The 17,563-nt window shown below is 43.8% G+C and overlaps 1 protein-coding gene across 2 annotated transcripts in view; it reads right to left on the bottom strand.

Annotated features, from left to right (window-relative positions):
* iqsec2b (IQ motif and Sec7 domain ArfGEF 2b) overlaps window positions 1–17,563 on the bottom strand; it is a 28,341-nt gene that overhangs the window by 3,573 nt on the left and 7,205 nt on the right. The window contains exons 2-13 of one of the 2 annotated variants that reach the window (XM_028582197.1): window positions 5,865–6,162; window positions 5,386–5,703; window positions 4,027–5,081; window positions 3,749–3,910; window positions 3,270–3,392; window positions 3,015–3,181; window positions 1,593–1,732; window positions 1,386–1,511; window positions 1,178–1,277; window positions 922–1,083; window positions 555–746; window positions 297–346 (exon numbers count right to left, since the gene is read on the bottom strand). In XM_028582197.1, the coding sequence (XP_028437998.1) occupies window positions 297–346; window positions 555–746; window positions 922–1,083; window positions 1,178–1,277; window positions 1,386–1,511; window positions 1,593–1,732; window positions 3,015–3,181; window positions 3,270–3,392; window positions 3,749–3,910; window positions 4,027–5,081; window positions 5,386–5,703; window positions 5,865–6,162 (2,893 nt within the window). The remainder of the gene's footprint in view (window positions 1–296; window positions 347–554; window positions 747–921; window positions 1,084–1,177; window positions 1,278–1,385; window positions 1,512–1,592; window positions 1,733–3,014; window positions 3,182–3,269; window positions 3,393–3,748; window positions 3,911–4,026; window positions 5,082–5,385; window positions 5,704–5,864; window positions 6,163–17,563) is intronic. The other variant, XM_028582198.1, reaches the window with a different exon arrangement.

Raw genomic sequence — 17,563 nt, 5'->3', positions numbered from 1 at the left:
TAATAAAAAAAAATCACTGAAGGACTGCAATAAAGCCACACTTACTGTACATCACCACACACAGGACATATTTGTATCTGGAGGTGAAGGACATGCTTGGGCAAGAATGAACACACACTGCCATGCAAAGGGAAGGACAGGTACATGTGGACTGCACGCACATGCATGTACACGGTCACACCCTCTATATGTACACTGTACACACACGGAGCGTGCTCGCGAAGATGAAGCACCAGTAAGGGGAAATGTAGGTCTATTAAAAGGTAACAGGTCAACATCTAGTCTTTGAGACTTACTTCCATGGTACTGTCCAGAGAACCAACACTGTTCCTGCGACCACGTTTCCCTGCACCCCACCAGGAAGAGTCAGGTTAGCAAAGAGTGGAAGATTGGAAAGTTTGTTCACATGTGTGCGTCAGTGTGGAAAAGGAACACGATTTAGTAATAGAGACAGAAAACAAAATCATCGTAGAAACTGTGCTACCCAATTCAACCCAGCTGACTTGAAGGAAATGGAATTGAACCCCCCCCCCTCTGAGGCGCTGTTTTCTCACCTGTGTCCGATAGGTCCCTGAGAGATGAGCTGAGTGCCGTGCGCTTGAGACCCTCACCCACTGAGCAGTTGTCATCAAAACTTGTCCTTCCCATGGTGCCATTCACAACATCGCTCTTCACACCTACGCCTCCAACCACACCTCCAGTGAGCAAACTGGGCCGCATCACACCTTTCTGTTTCTCCAACTCCGCTGTAAATTAACACAAAGGGTACAGGGGAATTTAAAATGAGGGGGAGACTAAGCCATATACTGGTGCCACCAGCACTCCATTTCTTGATCAAATGTGCCATTGTTAAAAGCTGTACAATCATTCCACCCACTAAAGTTATAGTTCACAATAATGGCCAGTAGATGGGGTACTTACATTCCACTCTATATTTCTCCATCTCTTGCACTTCAGCAATACTCTCCCTGAGGTCGCTAACGAAGCGGGTGCGGTCTTGCTGACTGGGTGCCATAAAGACAATGAGAACCTTCATCTCTCCGCCTAGGACTGCTGAGGTCAGGCGGATACCGTGAGGGTAGTCTAAGAGATGCAAAAGAGAGAAATAAAATACTTAATAATCATTGAGGCTAATTAGGAATAGTTAGAGTGTGCCAAAGGAAAAAAGGCTTCTTACACGAGTTCTGGAACATGTGTACTTGCATCTCAACCAAAGGGAAAGATTGTCTGAAACTATAAGTCACTGAGGTTTTCTTCTTCTGGAAGATTTTGGTCACCTGTTGGGACAGATAGATGGGATTTTTTTTATTTTTTTACAGGGTCTTTTAAATGGAATAGATGTTATTGTCTGCCATGTCTTAAAAAGTGATGAATGGGAGTCTTACCACCAGAAGGTCATTAAAGAGGAAGACCTCTCGTTGGTGCACTCCCGTCCTCTGAGGTCTGTTGGGGTCTGGGACCTCATAGAGCTGGCAGCAACACACCAGTCTACGATGGGGAAGGGACAGCACCTACACAGACGAATACAGTACAAATGAATAAACTTTTAACTAGTAGTGACAACATATTACAAAGTCCTGTATTTTGCTCACAGGCTTCTTGCCCACAATGACTCTCTCCACTGCTTGCACTTGGGACACGTGGTCATCATTGGTCCGTAGCTCCCATTTCTGTATCCGTTGGTAGATCCCAACCAGCAAGTCCCTGGGTATATCCTGACCATTGTCTACGCCTTGGGTGGAGACAGGGAAAGGGAGGGTTTTAGGAAATGATGTTCATTAAAACTGCACTGCACAAATCACTAAATGATCCAGCATATCTGATGCAGAAAGTCTTGTGAAATGTGTCCCTTTCACACACAAGAGGCAGCAAGACGTGTTTCAAAGCTGCTGAGTCACCCCTGTTTCTAGTTTTAAAAAAAAGTGTTTTTAAATGTATTATTTATTGTATTCTTATTATGAAAAGGAATAAAAAATGTTTTTTGGGGGAAATATTAGAAATACTCCTCAGAAGGCTGGAAGGCCATACTGGTGTCTGCGTCTGCTGAGCGTCGTAGGAAAGAAGAGACAAAGTAAACTATATTGCGCTGTAGCCTACATGTAATGGGCAGACAGCGTGTTGATGTGATATCAAAGAGTAAGGACCACATCTGACCAAACATGTTAATTAATGCAGTGTTTCTCAAGCAGGGGAACGCGTACCCCTAGGGGTACTTTGGAGTACTGCAGGGGCTACATAAGATTTCTTTTAAATGTTAAAAAAAAATACATCAGTCATGCATATTTACTAAAATACTCTAATAATGAATTAATTTAGAATTTTTTTTAAATAGCATTTAAGTGTTTTCTCTAGGCTGTTTTTCTCTACAAAAAATGTTTTGCACTGGGTACTACTGAAAAATTAATTTGAAGCGGGTACATTATTGCAAAAACTTTAAGAACCACTGGTTTACTGTGCTGCTGCTGAGGCGTTATTTAGCTATCTAGCCTGCAAACTGACAGTGCACTTTTCCACAGTGAATGTTTGTTTGGATGCCGTTCAACAAGCTAAGGTGCAGGAGAAGACGTGTGGTCATGTTTGTAAGTTAAATAACAACGACACTATAGCAGTAAGACTAATGGGGACTGCTGTTCTGAGTCTGTGGCTCTTGTGTTGTGTGGCAGGCTGCTGTCTTGCTCAGTGGGAGTTCAAAATAAGGTATCCATCTACGTAGATGGATACCGGAGTGGTATTCTGTCAAATTAATGCAAAACTAGAGGGCACCATCATGAAATAAAAATAAAAATCCCTTTTTGGTTTCTATGATATGTATGCTGTAACAGACAATGCAATTTAAATTTCAGTTGGACTTCAAACACCCCTTTTTACTAATCTAATGCATACTAACATGTTTTAAAATCGTGTTGCTCATAGTGTCCATAAAGACAGCATGTTGGAAAGACATCATTAACTGCTTTTACTGCCTACTATGTGTTGTGTATCAAGGGTATGTGTCTTTTCTGTTGTGTCCGCACCTCTCAAATTCTTGATGAAATCCTCTAGTTTCATCTTCCTCTCAGCTTTGATGTTGGGACTGTACATATCTGTGTTGAGGAGGATGATGGCAAAGGCCAAGATGAAGATGGTGTCCGGGTTCTGGAACTGCCGAACCAGCGTTGGATTACACACACAGTATCTCTGACTGCATAAGGGACAGAAACAACATGTTTGAAACAACACGTTCAAACATTTACATTTACAACCCTAACCCTCATCCAAAACATACAAACCTAAAAGCCTCTATGAGCCGCTCCACTTTTTGGGCTTCTCCTTGAACTTTAATCTGAGCCTGGAACTTCCTGAGAGCGTCATCCAGGTCCATTCCTGAGAAGTCCATCTCATCCACCACACAGCTGAAACACACACAGCAGAGGACACAGTCTAACCTCTCCTAACGCCACCTGGAAACTCAGTAACATTCGCCAAGTCACATATTATTGCATACCATGTCTGTGTGTGTGGGGAGGGGATTGGGTTTACCTCAAGGTTGCATCCATTCAGACTTCTAATATGTGGGTTGAAATGTGGTGTGCATTCGTGCTCAACTGTGTTCAAACTAACTTTAACTGTTTCTCCCTTCTGAAGATACAGATATATATTCAACCTTTTTTAAATGTTTGTCTTAAATTTTCTGATCTATGACAACTGTCCTTCTAAAAACGAAAACCCTGCTCATGACCTCTTCTGTGCTTTCTATTCCCATACTCACTCTAAAACATCTTTGTTGAATTGTTTCTGTCGGTTTCCCAGGAACTCTCCAATCATCTGCCTGCTGAGGCCCTTCCTCTCCAGGATGAAGCGAGCAATCCCAACTGGAGTGTCCGATACAAAACCTCTCTCTATCAGGTACTGGATCCCTTTCTCTGGCTTCCTATAGTCAACGAAAAAGAACTTTCTCACTACAACTTCACCAGTTTCATTGTATGATCACCATAAAAATGGTCTCTCATTGGCACTTCTGTATATTTTATACTACGAGCATCTTACTTGTTGAAGAGGTTGAGACCTATGCGGTACTGGCGTCTCTGCACCACGTCACTGTTGAAGGGCGGCGAGTCCCAGCTGTGGCGGCTTTCTCTCTGGTAGGTCTGCTTTCCCAGAGGTGGCAGGGGCTCCCGCAGGCTGTCCTGAGACGAGGAGCCGGAGCTGCAGTTGACTGTCTCGTTGGAGTTGGTGGTGGAGTTCAGGGAGTCGTTGTCTCCGTCCGAGCAGCACGGCTGCTCCAGACCACCAGGGGGCAGAGCTGTGGAGGAGGAGGAGGACAGAGGGGTGGTGGGGGGCTGCTGGGGGGAGGACGACGACGACGGTGTGTCAGGGTACTGATGGTGGTGGATAGGGTGGTGGTGATGGTGGTGGAGCGCAGCCACCTGATGAGGGATGTGTGTGGGTATGGGTCGGCCAGGGGCCCGGGTCTGACCCTGGGCCGCTGCTGTGGAGGTAGGGCGGGTGCCTGTGTTGGGGGAGTGTTTTAGGGTTCCCTGAGGGGAGCCAGCCCCTACCCCAGACTCCTGCTCATAGACCAGCTGTCTGCTCAGAGAGCCACGATCTGAGCGGTCACTCGTGTCCACTGAGCTGTCACTGGGCGGCTCAATGGTGAGGAGAGGCAGATGTGCGCCCCTTAGACGGTAGTCCCTGCACTCGGTACACGGGGTGCTGCGCCGACTGTTACTGCTGCCCCCTCCCTCAGTATCCCTGCTGTCCTCGCGCCCTCCGACACCACCCCCGGGGCCCCAGTACTCTGTGTCTGTGCTGCTGGGTGCCCGATCCAGGGACAGTGGGGACGACGGAATGCCATCATCCATGTAAAGGGTGACGTCACTGTACGAGGTGGCGGTACTGTCGCCATGCATACTGAGCCCTCCCCCTGCTCCCCTGGCTCGTTCTCCCAAACCTCTTTGGGAGGAAGGGTTGCTGCTGCTGCTCCACACACACTCCCCAAAGTCTTCACTAATCCCTCCACCCTCCCTGCTGCCCTCTTGGGAGTCATCGCGACCCGCGCGGCAGGTAAGGGCGTCGTCTATGGAGTCAGCTAGGGACTTGACCTGGAGGGAACACAAAGTGGAGTAGGAGTTCAGCATCCTTCTTGTCAGAAAGTAGAACTTGTTATTATAGTAAATTTGTTACAGATCTTAAAACATAAAATTCAGTGTCTACAGCATGCTTTGAGGGTCTAAGGCTGTGGTACACCGGAAAAGATCAGATATGTCTTTTAGTTTTGCTTTGTCTAGTTGATTGACGAGTTGTTAAAGTTTTACTAATCTTCTTTGTGTGTTTCTTTCGGTCACTGGAAAGACCTTTGATACTTTCATGTCATAAAGAGTAATATAAATAAATGAACACCGTTACCTGTTTGGAGAAGGAGTCCTCTAAGTGGGTGTAGTCTCCTGGGCGTTCTGGGATAGGGGAATGAGGTGGCCCTATTGCCACATTGTGGGTGAAGTTTGTCTGTGTCTGGGCCTGCTGCTGAGGCTGTCGCTCATCAAAGGAATACTGCAGTCTCATGTTGGACAGGATGATGCGGCGTGTCATGCGGCTCTCTGACGCCGAGCTTCTGAGGCGCTCAAAGTTCTTGTTCATGCGATACTGTCTGAAAGCCGTCTGAATGGTCCTAGCTGCTCTGCGACTTACAAAGGAGCCACCGTACTTTCTCTCCAGCATCTCCACCTGGCAAAAAGTGGGAAAAAGAAGAACAAAGAAGACAGATTAATGAAAGGAATCCATCACCTACATAATGTTTGCTACTGCCCGTGGCTTCTAGGAAACACCAAAGAACACAAACATTTGCAACACAAGTTATCTGACAACAGTATCCTCAGCATTGATACCTTCTTATCCTGCAGATCGGTTGAGAGTTCATAGCTGTCTGAAAGCGCCTTGCATCTCTTGTTCTCCTCTTCCTCTTGCTTGCGGAGGGCCAGACTCGCAGGTTGGTGGCGAGTTCGCAGTGCCCAGGCCAGGCTGGCTGAACTGGAGGCCGACACGCATGAAGGGTCCCTGGATGCGGAGGGTTCGCTGCTGGTGCTGCTGTCAGTGTAGCGCTCTGAGCCGCGCAGGTAAGATGTCTGGCTGAATGAGCTGTCTTTGTGGGTGCCCGTCTCTGGACACTGGGAATCCCCCTCCACACTACGGGAGAGAATGAGCAGAAGCTTTTAGAATAATTCATTGACAAAATATTACACCAAACACTTTGAAGTGTGTTAAGTGCAAAATATAGACAGCGTCACTAAATTATGTGGAATAGTATTGAAGAGCTTACGTAAAAGGACTTACGTGTAATGTTTAGAGCGGCGACAAGTTAACCATCTCTTAGTGGAACTCATGGTGAACTTATATCACTTGTTAATTCCAATTGCAAAGCCTGAGATCTGACAACATCCCTTGTCTACGTTGAGAGTTGATGATGCAATAGACAAAAAGATCTCTGCCCTCTATCTCCTTCCTTTATTGAGTCACAAGGATGAGTTAATATACTACTACATTTAGCCAAGCCTACTAGTGTTTATGCACTGCCTTATGCACTTTTCTGCTTCTAACTTTCTTGTTCCCTCTTTCGGTCTCTGTCTTGCTCTCAGTGTATCATTGTCTGACAAACACAACAGTGACAGCACATTTTGAGGAGGCATCAACCACTGAAACGCACTCCTCCACTGCCACATACGAGCGACACCATACTGACATGAAAGACCAAGTAGTAATGTTAGCAGCAGGTGTAAAACACAACAAGACAAAGTGAAAGTAAAAAACTGCTGCCACACAAACTATACTATGGCTTCAGCACACCGTGGAATATCGTGAGACAAAACATATGACAAAGCACATCTCCTCCCTCTCACTCAAGTCTGTTACACAAAAGCCAGCAGCTACCAACAAAGTTTAGCTGGATTCAAATGGAAACAATCCTATTTGCAGTCAGCAAAACGAAAAACCACACAACTTATCAGGGTTCAAGTAAGTCCAAAGATCCTCAAGTGTCCTGTTGCGCACGTTTGCCCAGACAAAACCCACTCCAAGTCAATAAGTTAGTCTGTGTTTGGGACAACAGCTACAGTCACATTCTCCTGCCTACATTTCCTCTCTTTTAGCCACACCCCCTTCTGTCAGCTGTTCCATAACCAGGCAGAGAGTGAGTAAAGAGCCAGGGTCAGGGATCTGTGGGAGCATTACATTCAGCACATGAAATCAAATCTAAATGTGAATCTTGAATTGCTTATGTTGTTTCTACCTTTTGCATAGTTTAGGCTCTGTATCACACATTAATGCAGATGATAAAAAGGGACTGAAATGGTGTAACCATTTTTGCTTTGAGTGGGTCAGCTAATGTCCTCTTCCCTCCCTCATTGTGTTCTCACTGTTCCACTGGATTGTAGACGCTTCCTGTGTTGGTGTTTAGTTGGTAAAAACAGGACAAGAAGGAAAAGGCTTCTCAGGGAACAAGGAAATGACTTGTAGGTATTTTAATTTGTTAATCTTGATCTTGTAGGTGTTGCTGAAACACACCGCATGTCAGTTCCTATACTAAAACTCTAAGAGGATCTTTGGCGTGGACGGAAGGGGAAACGCTGTACAATGCAGCCGCGTCTTACAGCAGGACATCCTGTGCTTTCAAGCAACACTTGCTAAATTATCGTCGAGTCCAGCAGCAACGCTGAGGACAACTCCATTACGTTGCATAACACAAGAGTCATGCAAAAGCCCACTGATAAATAGACACAAACCTAACATCTGCAGGAAAACACATATCACCGCAGCTAAGCTAAGTTGTAAATATTCAATAGCAACTCCACATATTTCTGTTTGCAGGGAATTCATCACAACATTAACAAGCTGTGCTCTGTTTCTATTTCGAACAAATTAATTATGAGCAACAAGTTGTTGCGCACAACTCCAATCTCCTCTTTTTTTTCTCTTTGCAGCATCATTTATCATTCCTCCTCTGCTCCTTAAATAGAGAAACTGAGAAGCGGGAGGGGGTTGCTTGGTGACGGTTGCTGTGGGACCGTTGTGGGCGGTGAGGCAGTTGTTAGGATGAGAAGCGTAGTTGCCATGGCAATGTATTGACTGTTATCACCATTGATGTGGGTGTTGAAGATGCTCCACAGGTTGTGAATGACAGTCTGCATAATAGTCATCTTGAAAAAGAATAGAATAACAGAATATATCTGCGCAGTGAACCATGCAAACACAGCATTGTCTGAACATGTTAGTTTATTAAAAATGGAAGCCTGAATTAATCATTTACTTTTAGTACCTATTTACACATTGTCACATAGAAAGTTCGGTCTTCTTCAGAGCTGCTTAAAACTGCTCCTTTTAAGGAATGGAAACTAGCCACATGAGTGCCTCTGCACAGTGCCAACAGGTAGGCATAAGCAGGGACTCAGCTTCACTGTAGCTTCCTGTAGCTTCCTGTCATGCACATCAGCAGGAGCAGATGGCATTTTCATTAGACTGAGTGACAGAAACCTAAAATACTTGCAACATGACATTAGGGAGTCACTCTCATGAATTTGTCTCTGAATATTCTCAGCTGTCCCTTGGATTGATTTTAAACCTCCATAATAATTGTTATGAACGTCAGCTGTTATCTGTTCATATCTCATGAAGAAGGAAAATCAAAATACTTTAGACAAGATGGATATTTTCTGCAGCTGCCACCAAAGAAATCAACTGTATGCGTTATTTGACAGTATCCACAGGGGTTTTCATCTCCGCAGTCTATACGCAGCAAGATCTGTGCAAATGTCACAGATTTGAATTTCTTCTTTTGAGCTTTAGGAGGAAGATTTTCAAGTTGACGAATGCCAATTAAAACTCTTCACGTTTGGTGAAGTATTTGAAATAAAAATCTATTTGGTTTCAGCACTGATTTGCAATCAATCAGCATGACCCTCACGTGAGCATGCATTAAACAAGACTATCATTTGGTTTTGCTCGCAGCGAGAGCCAGGCGGTAATATGCAGCGAGAGACAAGGTGAGGATGATATACGAGTAAAAAGTTTGTTGTATAAAACATGAGTGTGGCCATATCGCAGCTGGCATCTGCACCTCATTACTTATGTAAGAAAGCCTGTATTCCTGTTACAGTGCCAGAGAGAGGTTCTCTCTCGAGGCTCGATCATGAAGACCAGCCCAGAGTTTCACTACCTCCAACCATTTAATTGGCACTGAAACAGATGGTTGGAATATAATAAACAGGAAAGTGATCGCTGATAGTGTTATGAGAATAAAAGACGTGGGCAGAAATTGACAAGAGCTCCAGTGAGAGAAAATGAAAAGTGAATAGGGGTTTGCGCAATGAAGTAAAATGTCAACTGCAGTCCCCTGCCTCCTGTCCCTCGCTCATATAATATTGATATGCTGACGGTGCGTGTACGTGTGTGTATGAAAGAGCGTGGTGTGTGCGTCGAACCCGCAGCAATATAAGGAGGCTGGGGGATTAACCTCTCATGCCTGCCTGCCATGGAGGAGCCAATAATTGCATCGATCTCTCTGTTGACTAATTTCCACTTGAGCATTGACTCAGTTTAGTTATCTCATATCCTCTCTAATCTCTTCATCTTAAACTTTTGTGTCAATTCTGCCATTTGTTACCAGCCAATATAAATAACCCCTGCGACACAAATATGGACTATGAATGATTAAAGGAGCAGAAAGGCCTACAGCAAGATCTCTGCTAACTACTTTGGTGACGTGATATTTACAATCAATGTCAGGGCTTAACGAGATAAAAAGAGATGTAAGTAATGGTTTCCATCATGAGAATAAATCTACCAGCTGAACAATCTGTATTCTCTTTGTCACATGTGATTACCATTCTTTCAAATGGCCAAACTGAAAAGAAACAATCAAATCATTCATGGGTCAGATTGGAGCATTCCTCCACCGCCAACACTCTTCTGCCACTCCGCTGTAAGCTTCCCATCACACACACACACACACACACACAAATACAATACAAATACACACCATCCTCTGGTTCAAAGCTCAAAAAGGCTCTGTGGTTTTGTCAGGAAATAATGCCACTTCATGTTGAATCCAGTTAGTGAAAAAAAGACATAACAAGCCTTGTAACTGTATTGTTTGCAGGGCCACAGAGTGATGTAGCTTGGAAAAAGTCTTTTGTAAGCATAAATTTATCAGATAATGGCACACAGAGCATGAAGGAATGACGAGATGGAGTCTTGTCTAAACAGGCGGGTAGACAAAGTTACTTCTCCTTTCTCTGCGCACTGATAATTTGTCTGTGTCTGACATCCACTATTTTTGAGAATGTTCCCATTGCATAATCTTGACATGTTTTGACCGATTCACTTCCAGGTTTTTCTCTCCAGGTTTTTTCAAACTGTCATGACAAACATTTTCCAAGAAGCAATTTATTTGTTGTACTTCTGTATGCTGTGCATGCATTGTAGTGACACCCATGACAGTTATGACTGACACATCCAGACTTTAAAAGGTATGTGATCTGTCATCTGAACAGCATGTACACAAACATTTTGTGTCCTTCAAAAACAGTTATTTCTTTTAAAAACATATGACACACAGACTGGTGAATTCATAGACACTTCACTGTTGTACTTCACGCCGGTGTAACAAGTAATGTCATTTCTCACTGGTGCCAAACTAAATGCTCTTTTGTGACAGTTTGCGAAATAAAAGTGGAAAAAGCTGAGTTCTTACCAGGCTGCTACTGTCATATCCCGACTGGAGCACTGTATATAACACACACACACACACACACACACACACACACACACACACTTCCAAAGTGGCTCATGTTCGCCCTGCAAAGCTGTACAAGCTACATTCTTGACAAGTCTTTTGACAGCTATGAACTTCTCTCCACCCTCCTCCGTGTGCCCGATCACATGCAGTCACTTTTATTACACAACACCAAACATACCAAAAACACTCCACAGCAACAATAGGAACAGATGAAGAGACACATAGAAAAAGTGCATTCATTTATTGAAAAAACAAACAAAATGGAAGGTGAAATATAAGAAATGTTTGTTTTCTCTTCTGCTTTCATATCCCACTGTAGTGGTTAACCTTGACGTCTGGGTTGTCAACATGGATGCAGCTGAAAGTAAGGACACATGGTGACCCTTAATGCGTTAAAGCACCTGAGATAGACAACACGGCTTTTAGTCGGAAAATGAGACATAATCAATGTGGATGGAATTGACCAGGAGTATTTTTAAAGATGCATTATAAAACTAACATTGAAAATATTGTCAAAAAGAATCTTCGATAATATGCAAGTATCATGAACTCTAGATGAAAATAAATGACGCTCTCTGTGGTTCAGTAGTTCATATTACAGTGTACACAGAAAGTAAATGTCCTGAGAAACAAAAACTGCAAGTATTTGAGATTGACCTACAAATGAAAGACACACGCACACACACACACACACACACACACACACACACACACACACACACACACACAGAAAATGTTACAACATTTGGCTAAAATGATGGGGCAGATACTGTGTTCACTAGGAACGAGCATTATCATTCAACGATTATGTGCACCAAATAATATATAACTGAAACTCGAATTTCTATAAGTAATTTCTGCCTGTGGACGAGTGCATTGCGTTCCAGGTGGAGATGAGTAAGGTGGGTGTGTACGAGCAGCATTCCAGCATGACTGAAACAACACAAAGCAATTACAGCAACACATATTTCACCTTCAGACATTTTAAAAAGACAGAAATGAAGTGTCATCCAAAACTAGAGATCTTTATTTTGTTCAGAATGAAACCAATATCTTCATGACTAATGTTACTATCAATAAGACTGATTATCAGATGTTAAGGAATACATCAAACGAGCATGTTAAACAGACCGCATACAATTAATGTCTTTAAATCACATGGGAGGCTAGCTTCTCTGACACTGCATGACGGGACTTTAAAGCTATTTGCACAAATAACAAAGGGTGACTACTGAGCACATTCGAACCGACATGACTCAACTAGTGGATCCAAGATAAGCATGAGAGCGACAGTAATGAGCATGCGATGGTGATGCGTTCTGACATCTTGTTATGGCTCCAAGAAAAGAAATACATTGCAAAGAATACAGAGGGAAGACAACATCAAAAGATTCCTTAGAATGTAAATGAATGCACAAACCATGTGATACATGAATAAATCAATGATAGCACATACTGTACATAACTGTCACAATGACTACAAGTTTCATGCATTTCTATTTTGTCCTACTAAAACGCAGCAAGTCTTTGCCTTTTTGGTACACAGTGTGATATCAGTTTTTCTGGCAGCATAAACTGTGATAGTCTTTTCACAAGCAAATGGGCGAGTGAGTCGTTGTGCGGACAGTCACACCTCAGCTCAGCGAGAGGAGGGGCTACTGCAGCCTGAGGCAGCACAACAGAACTGATGGGCACCTTCATCCTCACCCTCCTCTCTTGGAAAGCAACAGGGGACGAGTCAAAACACAGAAAGAAACACAAGAAAGGCAGACAGACAAGACAGAGAGAAAAAGAAAGAGGAGGACTGAGTGAAAAACAGCATGTGACATAAAAAGAAAGCAGAAAGCAAACTAGGAAAAAAAGAAACTAGAAAAGCATAAATCGGGGTGCATTTCTTAGCTAAAAGGGGGGACTTAACAGGCATCTTTATTTAAAAAAATAAATTGTGTTTACCATACACTGAGTATGTGCACATCACACAGCTGTCTAATGACATTAGATGGCAGTGTTGGAGCATCATGCGCTGATGTGTCTGAGAACAGCATCAGGTGGAGGATAAACGAGGGGAAGGAGAGAAAAGAGGGTGAGAATTCACCAGGGTCACTTGTGACTCAGTCCACCTAGGTCCCATAGCTTGCTCTCTGTGAAGGAGCTATGTGTTTTTCAAGCCGGTAAAAAGGGACCTAACTCCAGCTACTAGTCACACCTGGGAGTGGTGGGAGACTGAAGCACAGGCGCTTGGATTAAGAGGGGGTGGGGATAGAAAGGTAAAGCAGAGAGAAGAATGAAATGTAAAGAAAGTGATGGTGACTGTGTGAGAGAGAGAGAGATCTGGAGGTTCTTGCAGGTGACTTGCAAGACTTCTTATGGAGATTGAAGGTTGTTTGTTTTTTTATTCCTAATGTGCCGTACTCACTGTACTTAGGCCCTGCAGGGGCCCTTACCTGTCCTCCTGCTGTAAGTTTTGGTCAGTAGAGGGGCAGCAGTACTGATGGAGACGGACGAAGCTGTTAACAGTCAGACTGGTGGGGAACAGAGTAGCATAGACGGCGCTGCCCGCTGGCGTGGGAGTGGTGGGAGCCGAGATAGGCTGCCCTGAGAAAGACAGCGGCCGGACACTTGACAGGAAGGACCAGAGACGGACGACACACACATAGAGACATGGAGAAAGCAGAGAAACAGACACACAAACAATCAGCCAGCGGCAAAGCAGAAAGATAGACAAAACAAGAGGGTGAAAGAGAGAGCACTGATTTGAAGCTGCACATTGATAGTGGCAAATCATACAGCGTCAATGGTAGTACAATGAATGACACATTTAAAAGGAGAAAAAGAAGGTAGATGTGTGACAGACTCTGATGACAGCAAGGTAACTATCATCACAAACACCGCGGGTTTTGTTGAAATCAACTCCTGGCAGATAGCTAACAGTAGGTGTCTTAAGGTGTAAGAAGAGTTCAGGCCAAGATCAAGAAAGAAAACAATTCTCACAGCCAGAGTTATTAAACGAGAATTTTGTGCGAGATACTTCCAACCACTCTCTGATGGATTACATAAAGCCTCTATACTGGTCTACTGCGGGGTTCTTCTGTGGATCATCATGAAAATGTGAAACCACTTTCTCATATGCATGCAAAAGTTCACATATAACACAAAAGCCTCTCCGCTACCCCAATACTCTGGCAGGAATTAGAGATGTTCCATGTGCAGATGGTGAGTGAGCAGCTGAAGAGTGAGCAGTGGTTGAGATTAGCATGTAAATGGCTGGTTTCTCACTGGGGCCAGCTGCTGTCAAGGACAAGCAGTCCCTGTCATTTTAGCATTGGAAACACTCAGAGACAAGATGCAGTAAAGAGAGTGAGAAAGGAAGTGAGATAATGCATCACTTAAGCAGTTCACTGGAGTTACCCAGCTTGTTCATGGCCAGCTGTGTAAGATGAGTCGACCAAACAGAATTTCAGTGTGCTATCCACTTGAAAAATTGCATCAAAGAAACCTAATTTTATTAGAAGCTACAAGCAATTATGTTGCAGGATACGTTTGGTGATTTTCTTATTGTCGATAAAAAGACAAATAAACAATTTGATCCTACTAACAAGTGTTGCATGTGTAGCCAAAGTCTCATTTCCGTCTGTGCCGTAGACATTTTTTGGTGTCCAAAAACTATTAAAAGAATATCAATTAGCCACATTGTTGCACTGGGTAACATGTTGCTTCATCACCACGAACATGGGAACTGTAGTTTATTTTGAGTCAAACCCACTAACACCCTCCTGCTGACGTAGACACTCACTAATGCACCAAATCCGGCTGAAAATAGTCCCCAACAAATACAGTTTTTACTCCTTCCTGTTTGAGTAACGTCTGCTAAAAATGACTTTCTTAAAGTGGCTACATTCAATATCTTTATGTATCAAACAACAATGTGAAAGGGGTCACTCGTTGTGATGACCCTACAGAGAATTGTCATCCAAATCTGCAGCTAAAGTGAGTTTTAGTTCATTGTTTAGGTGTCCGGCCAGTAACTTTACTGTTTTGGTTCACTTTCACCGCTCTCATAGAGTCTTTTTTCAGTGAAAAAGCTCTTAAATGTCCCATGACATGGTGCTCTTTGGATGCTTTTATATAGACCTTAGTGGTCCCCTAATACTGTATCTGAAGTCTCTTTCCCGAAATTCAGCCTTGGCGCAGAATTACAGCCACTAGAGCCAGTCCCACAATGAGCTTTCCTTAGTACAGTATGTGCCATTTCTGAGAGAGGGGGGGCAAGGTGGAGAGTGGGGGTGTGGCCTTGACCAACTGCCACTTTGCTCGTTTGAAAGCCATGATGTCTCTCTCTCTCTCTCATGGGTAGGCCAACTTCTCTGGGCGGGCAAAGCAGAGAAAGGGGAGGTAACCTTGCTCCTTATGACCTCATAAGGAGGAGATTCCAGATCGGCCCATCTGAGCTTTCATTTTCTCAAAGGCAGAGCAGGATATCCAGGGCTCGGTTTACACCTATCACCATATCTAGCCACTGGGGGACCATAGGCAGGCTGGGGGAACTCATATTAATGTTAAAAAATCTCATAAAGTGAATTTTTCATGCCATGGGACCTTTAAAACCCACTGTACAATATCTTCTTAGCATCAAAAAGACACAGTTAGAGACTAGCTGGTGAACATAGTGGATCGTAGCTGAAGAGCCAGATATTTCCCTCAGGAGACCAAAAGCAGAGCTTAAAGAGTGTGAATATTGGAATAGTGGGTGGCCAGAAACACAACTCCACATAAATGATAATGTTGTGTTCACAACTTGTCTCAGCTGCCCCCAAGTGGCCAAAAAGAAATCACTTATTGAAGGTTTAAAGATTGATCTTCTGGAAAAATGGGCTCGGGCCTGAGAGCCACAGGGAAGTTGGAAACATTGAGAGAAAGACTAATGCAATGTTGGTTTTGACCTTTTCATGGGATTTGTTAAAAATAACAAAAGTACAGAGTATCACCAGCCTTATCCTTTAATCCTACTGATCATAAACCCAAATACAATTCATTTTGACAGGATATAAAATTGACTCTGCCTTTTGAATGTCTGGCACGTTAAACAGGGCTGTTAGCAAGAGTTCAAGGGTTTCTAAACAAAGGGGAACGAGGAGAGTGGTAAAAATTAGAGTGTTTAAGGATGTAATCATGTAGGCGGAGTGCTTGTTTGCTTAGCGCAAATGATAAAAAGTTCCAATTGCATGAGAATAAGCCGTCAGTGGCTATTTTAACTGCAGAGTGTGGAACAAGAGCGCCTTGTTCGTTCCTATTTACAAAGATTACACAGAGGTTACATGTCAGCGCCTTGGGAAGTTTTAGGTTTAAAGGTCCCATGACATGGTGCTTTTTGGATGCTTTTATATAGGCATTAGTGGTCCCCTAATACTGTATATGAAGTCTTTTTCCCAAAATTCAGCCTCCGTGCAGAATTACAAACACTAAAGTCAATCCCACAATGAGCTTTCCTTAGGTGGAGGGTTGGGGGTGTGGCTTTGACCATCTGCCACTTTGCTCGTTTGCAAGCCATGATGTCTCTCTCTCTCTCTCATGGGTGGGCCAAATTCTCTGGGCGGGCAAAGCAGAGAGAGGGGAGGTAACCTTGCTCCTTATGAAGATTCCAGATTGGTCCATCTGAGCTTTCATTTTCTCAAATGCAGAGCAGGATACCCAGGGCTCGGTTTACACCTATCGCCATTTCTAGCCACTGGGGACCATAGGCAGGCTGGGGGAACGCATATTAATGTTAAAAAAACCTCATAAAGTGACATTTTCATGCCATGGGACATTTAATTTACAAGCACAGATTCTATATGGCTGAATATCCTGACAAGATGTGATCTGTGTGTTGGTAATGTCTCTGTATTCGGTCTGTGTAAGACCGAGAAATAAAATATTCTGAGATAAGTGAACCCGATGACCTGCTCAGCTTTGGATGGAGATGTGAAGAGAAGCAGAGGCGCTGTTATGTGAGCCTGAGCCATGCTTATACACACTGTGTGGTCTTGCACTGCCAAGATTTGTATTTTACCAGCGCTAACTATCCCCAGTGTGGCGAGTGTTGACAGGCTCATCTTAGATCTGATTTCTGCCTCATGAGCAGTTATGCCTGAATCCCTAAGTGTCATTAAAAAAAGCAAACAATTCCCCAATCGCCCTCCGCCTTCTTCTACTCCTCCATAGAAAAACTAAAAACAAATACTACCCACACACACTTTTAGTATGTGTACATCTCTCTTTCGGTCATTAGCAGGCACACACAGATAATGAAGAGAAGAGATCAAGATATGAATCAGAGTCAAAGGATGTTTGTGATGTTAATGAGCAGAGAGGACACAGGAAGCCAAAAGGAAAAAGTGGTACATTGGGAGAATGTGTGAGGTGGCGTGTATTTAAAGCGGTGAGTTGACAGAGGCTGGAGGCAGGAAGAAGAGTGGGAGGAGAGCGAGCTACATGAGAGTGGGAGAGGTTGAATACGGAGGAGGGCAAGGGTGAAAATAATCAAGAGAGGAGGAAAGGAGTGAAGAAGAAGGACGGAGAGGGGAGGAGGAATGTGAAAATGGAAACAGAATGGGAGTGACGATTGCTGCTAGAATGAGTGTTTCCTCGAACCTGTGCCGTGGCATGGGGGTGTCAGCGTGTAGGTGAGTCTATGTATAGATGAGCGAGGAGAGTGGGAGCAAGGCACACTTGCTGGGATCACAGGAGGACATGACCTGCCCGCTCGTGGAGGGCTTTTTCTTACACACGGACAGAGAGCATTTCCATTAACATCCACGT

The sequence above is a fragment of the Perca flavescens genome, chromosome 7, assembly GCF_004354835.1.
Source record: "Perca flavescens isolate YP-PL-M2 chromosome 7, PFLA_1.0, whole genome shotgun sequence".
Lineage (NCBI taxonomy): Eukaryota > Metazoa > Chordata > Actinopteri > Perciformes > Percidae > Perca > Perca flavescens.
Note: the sequence above shows the minus strand (reverse complement) of the source record. Positions and strands in the feature narration are given on the sequence as shown.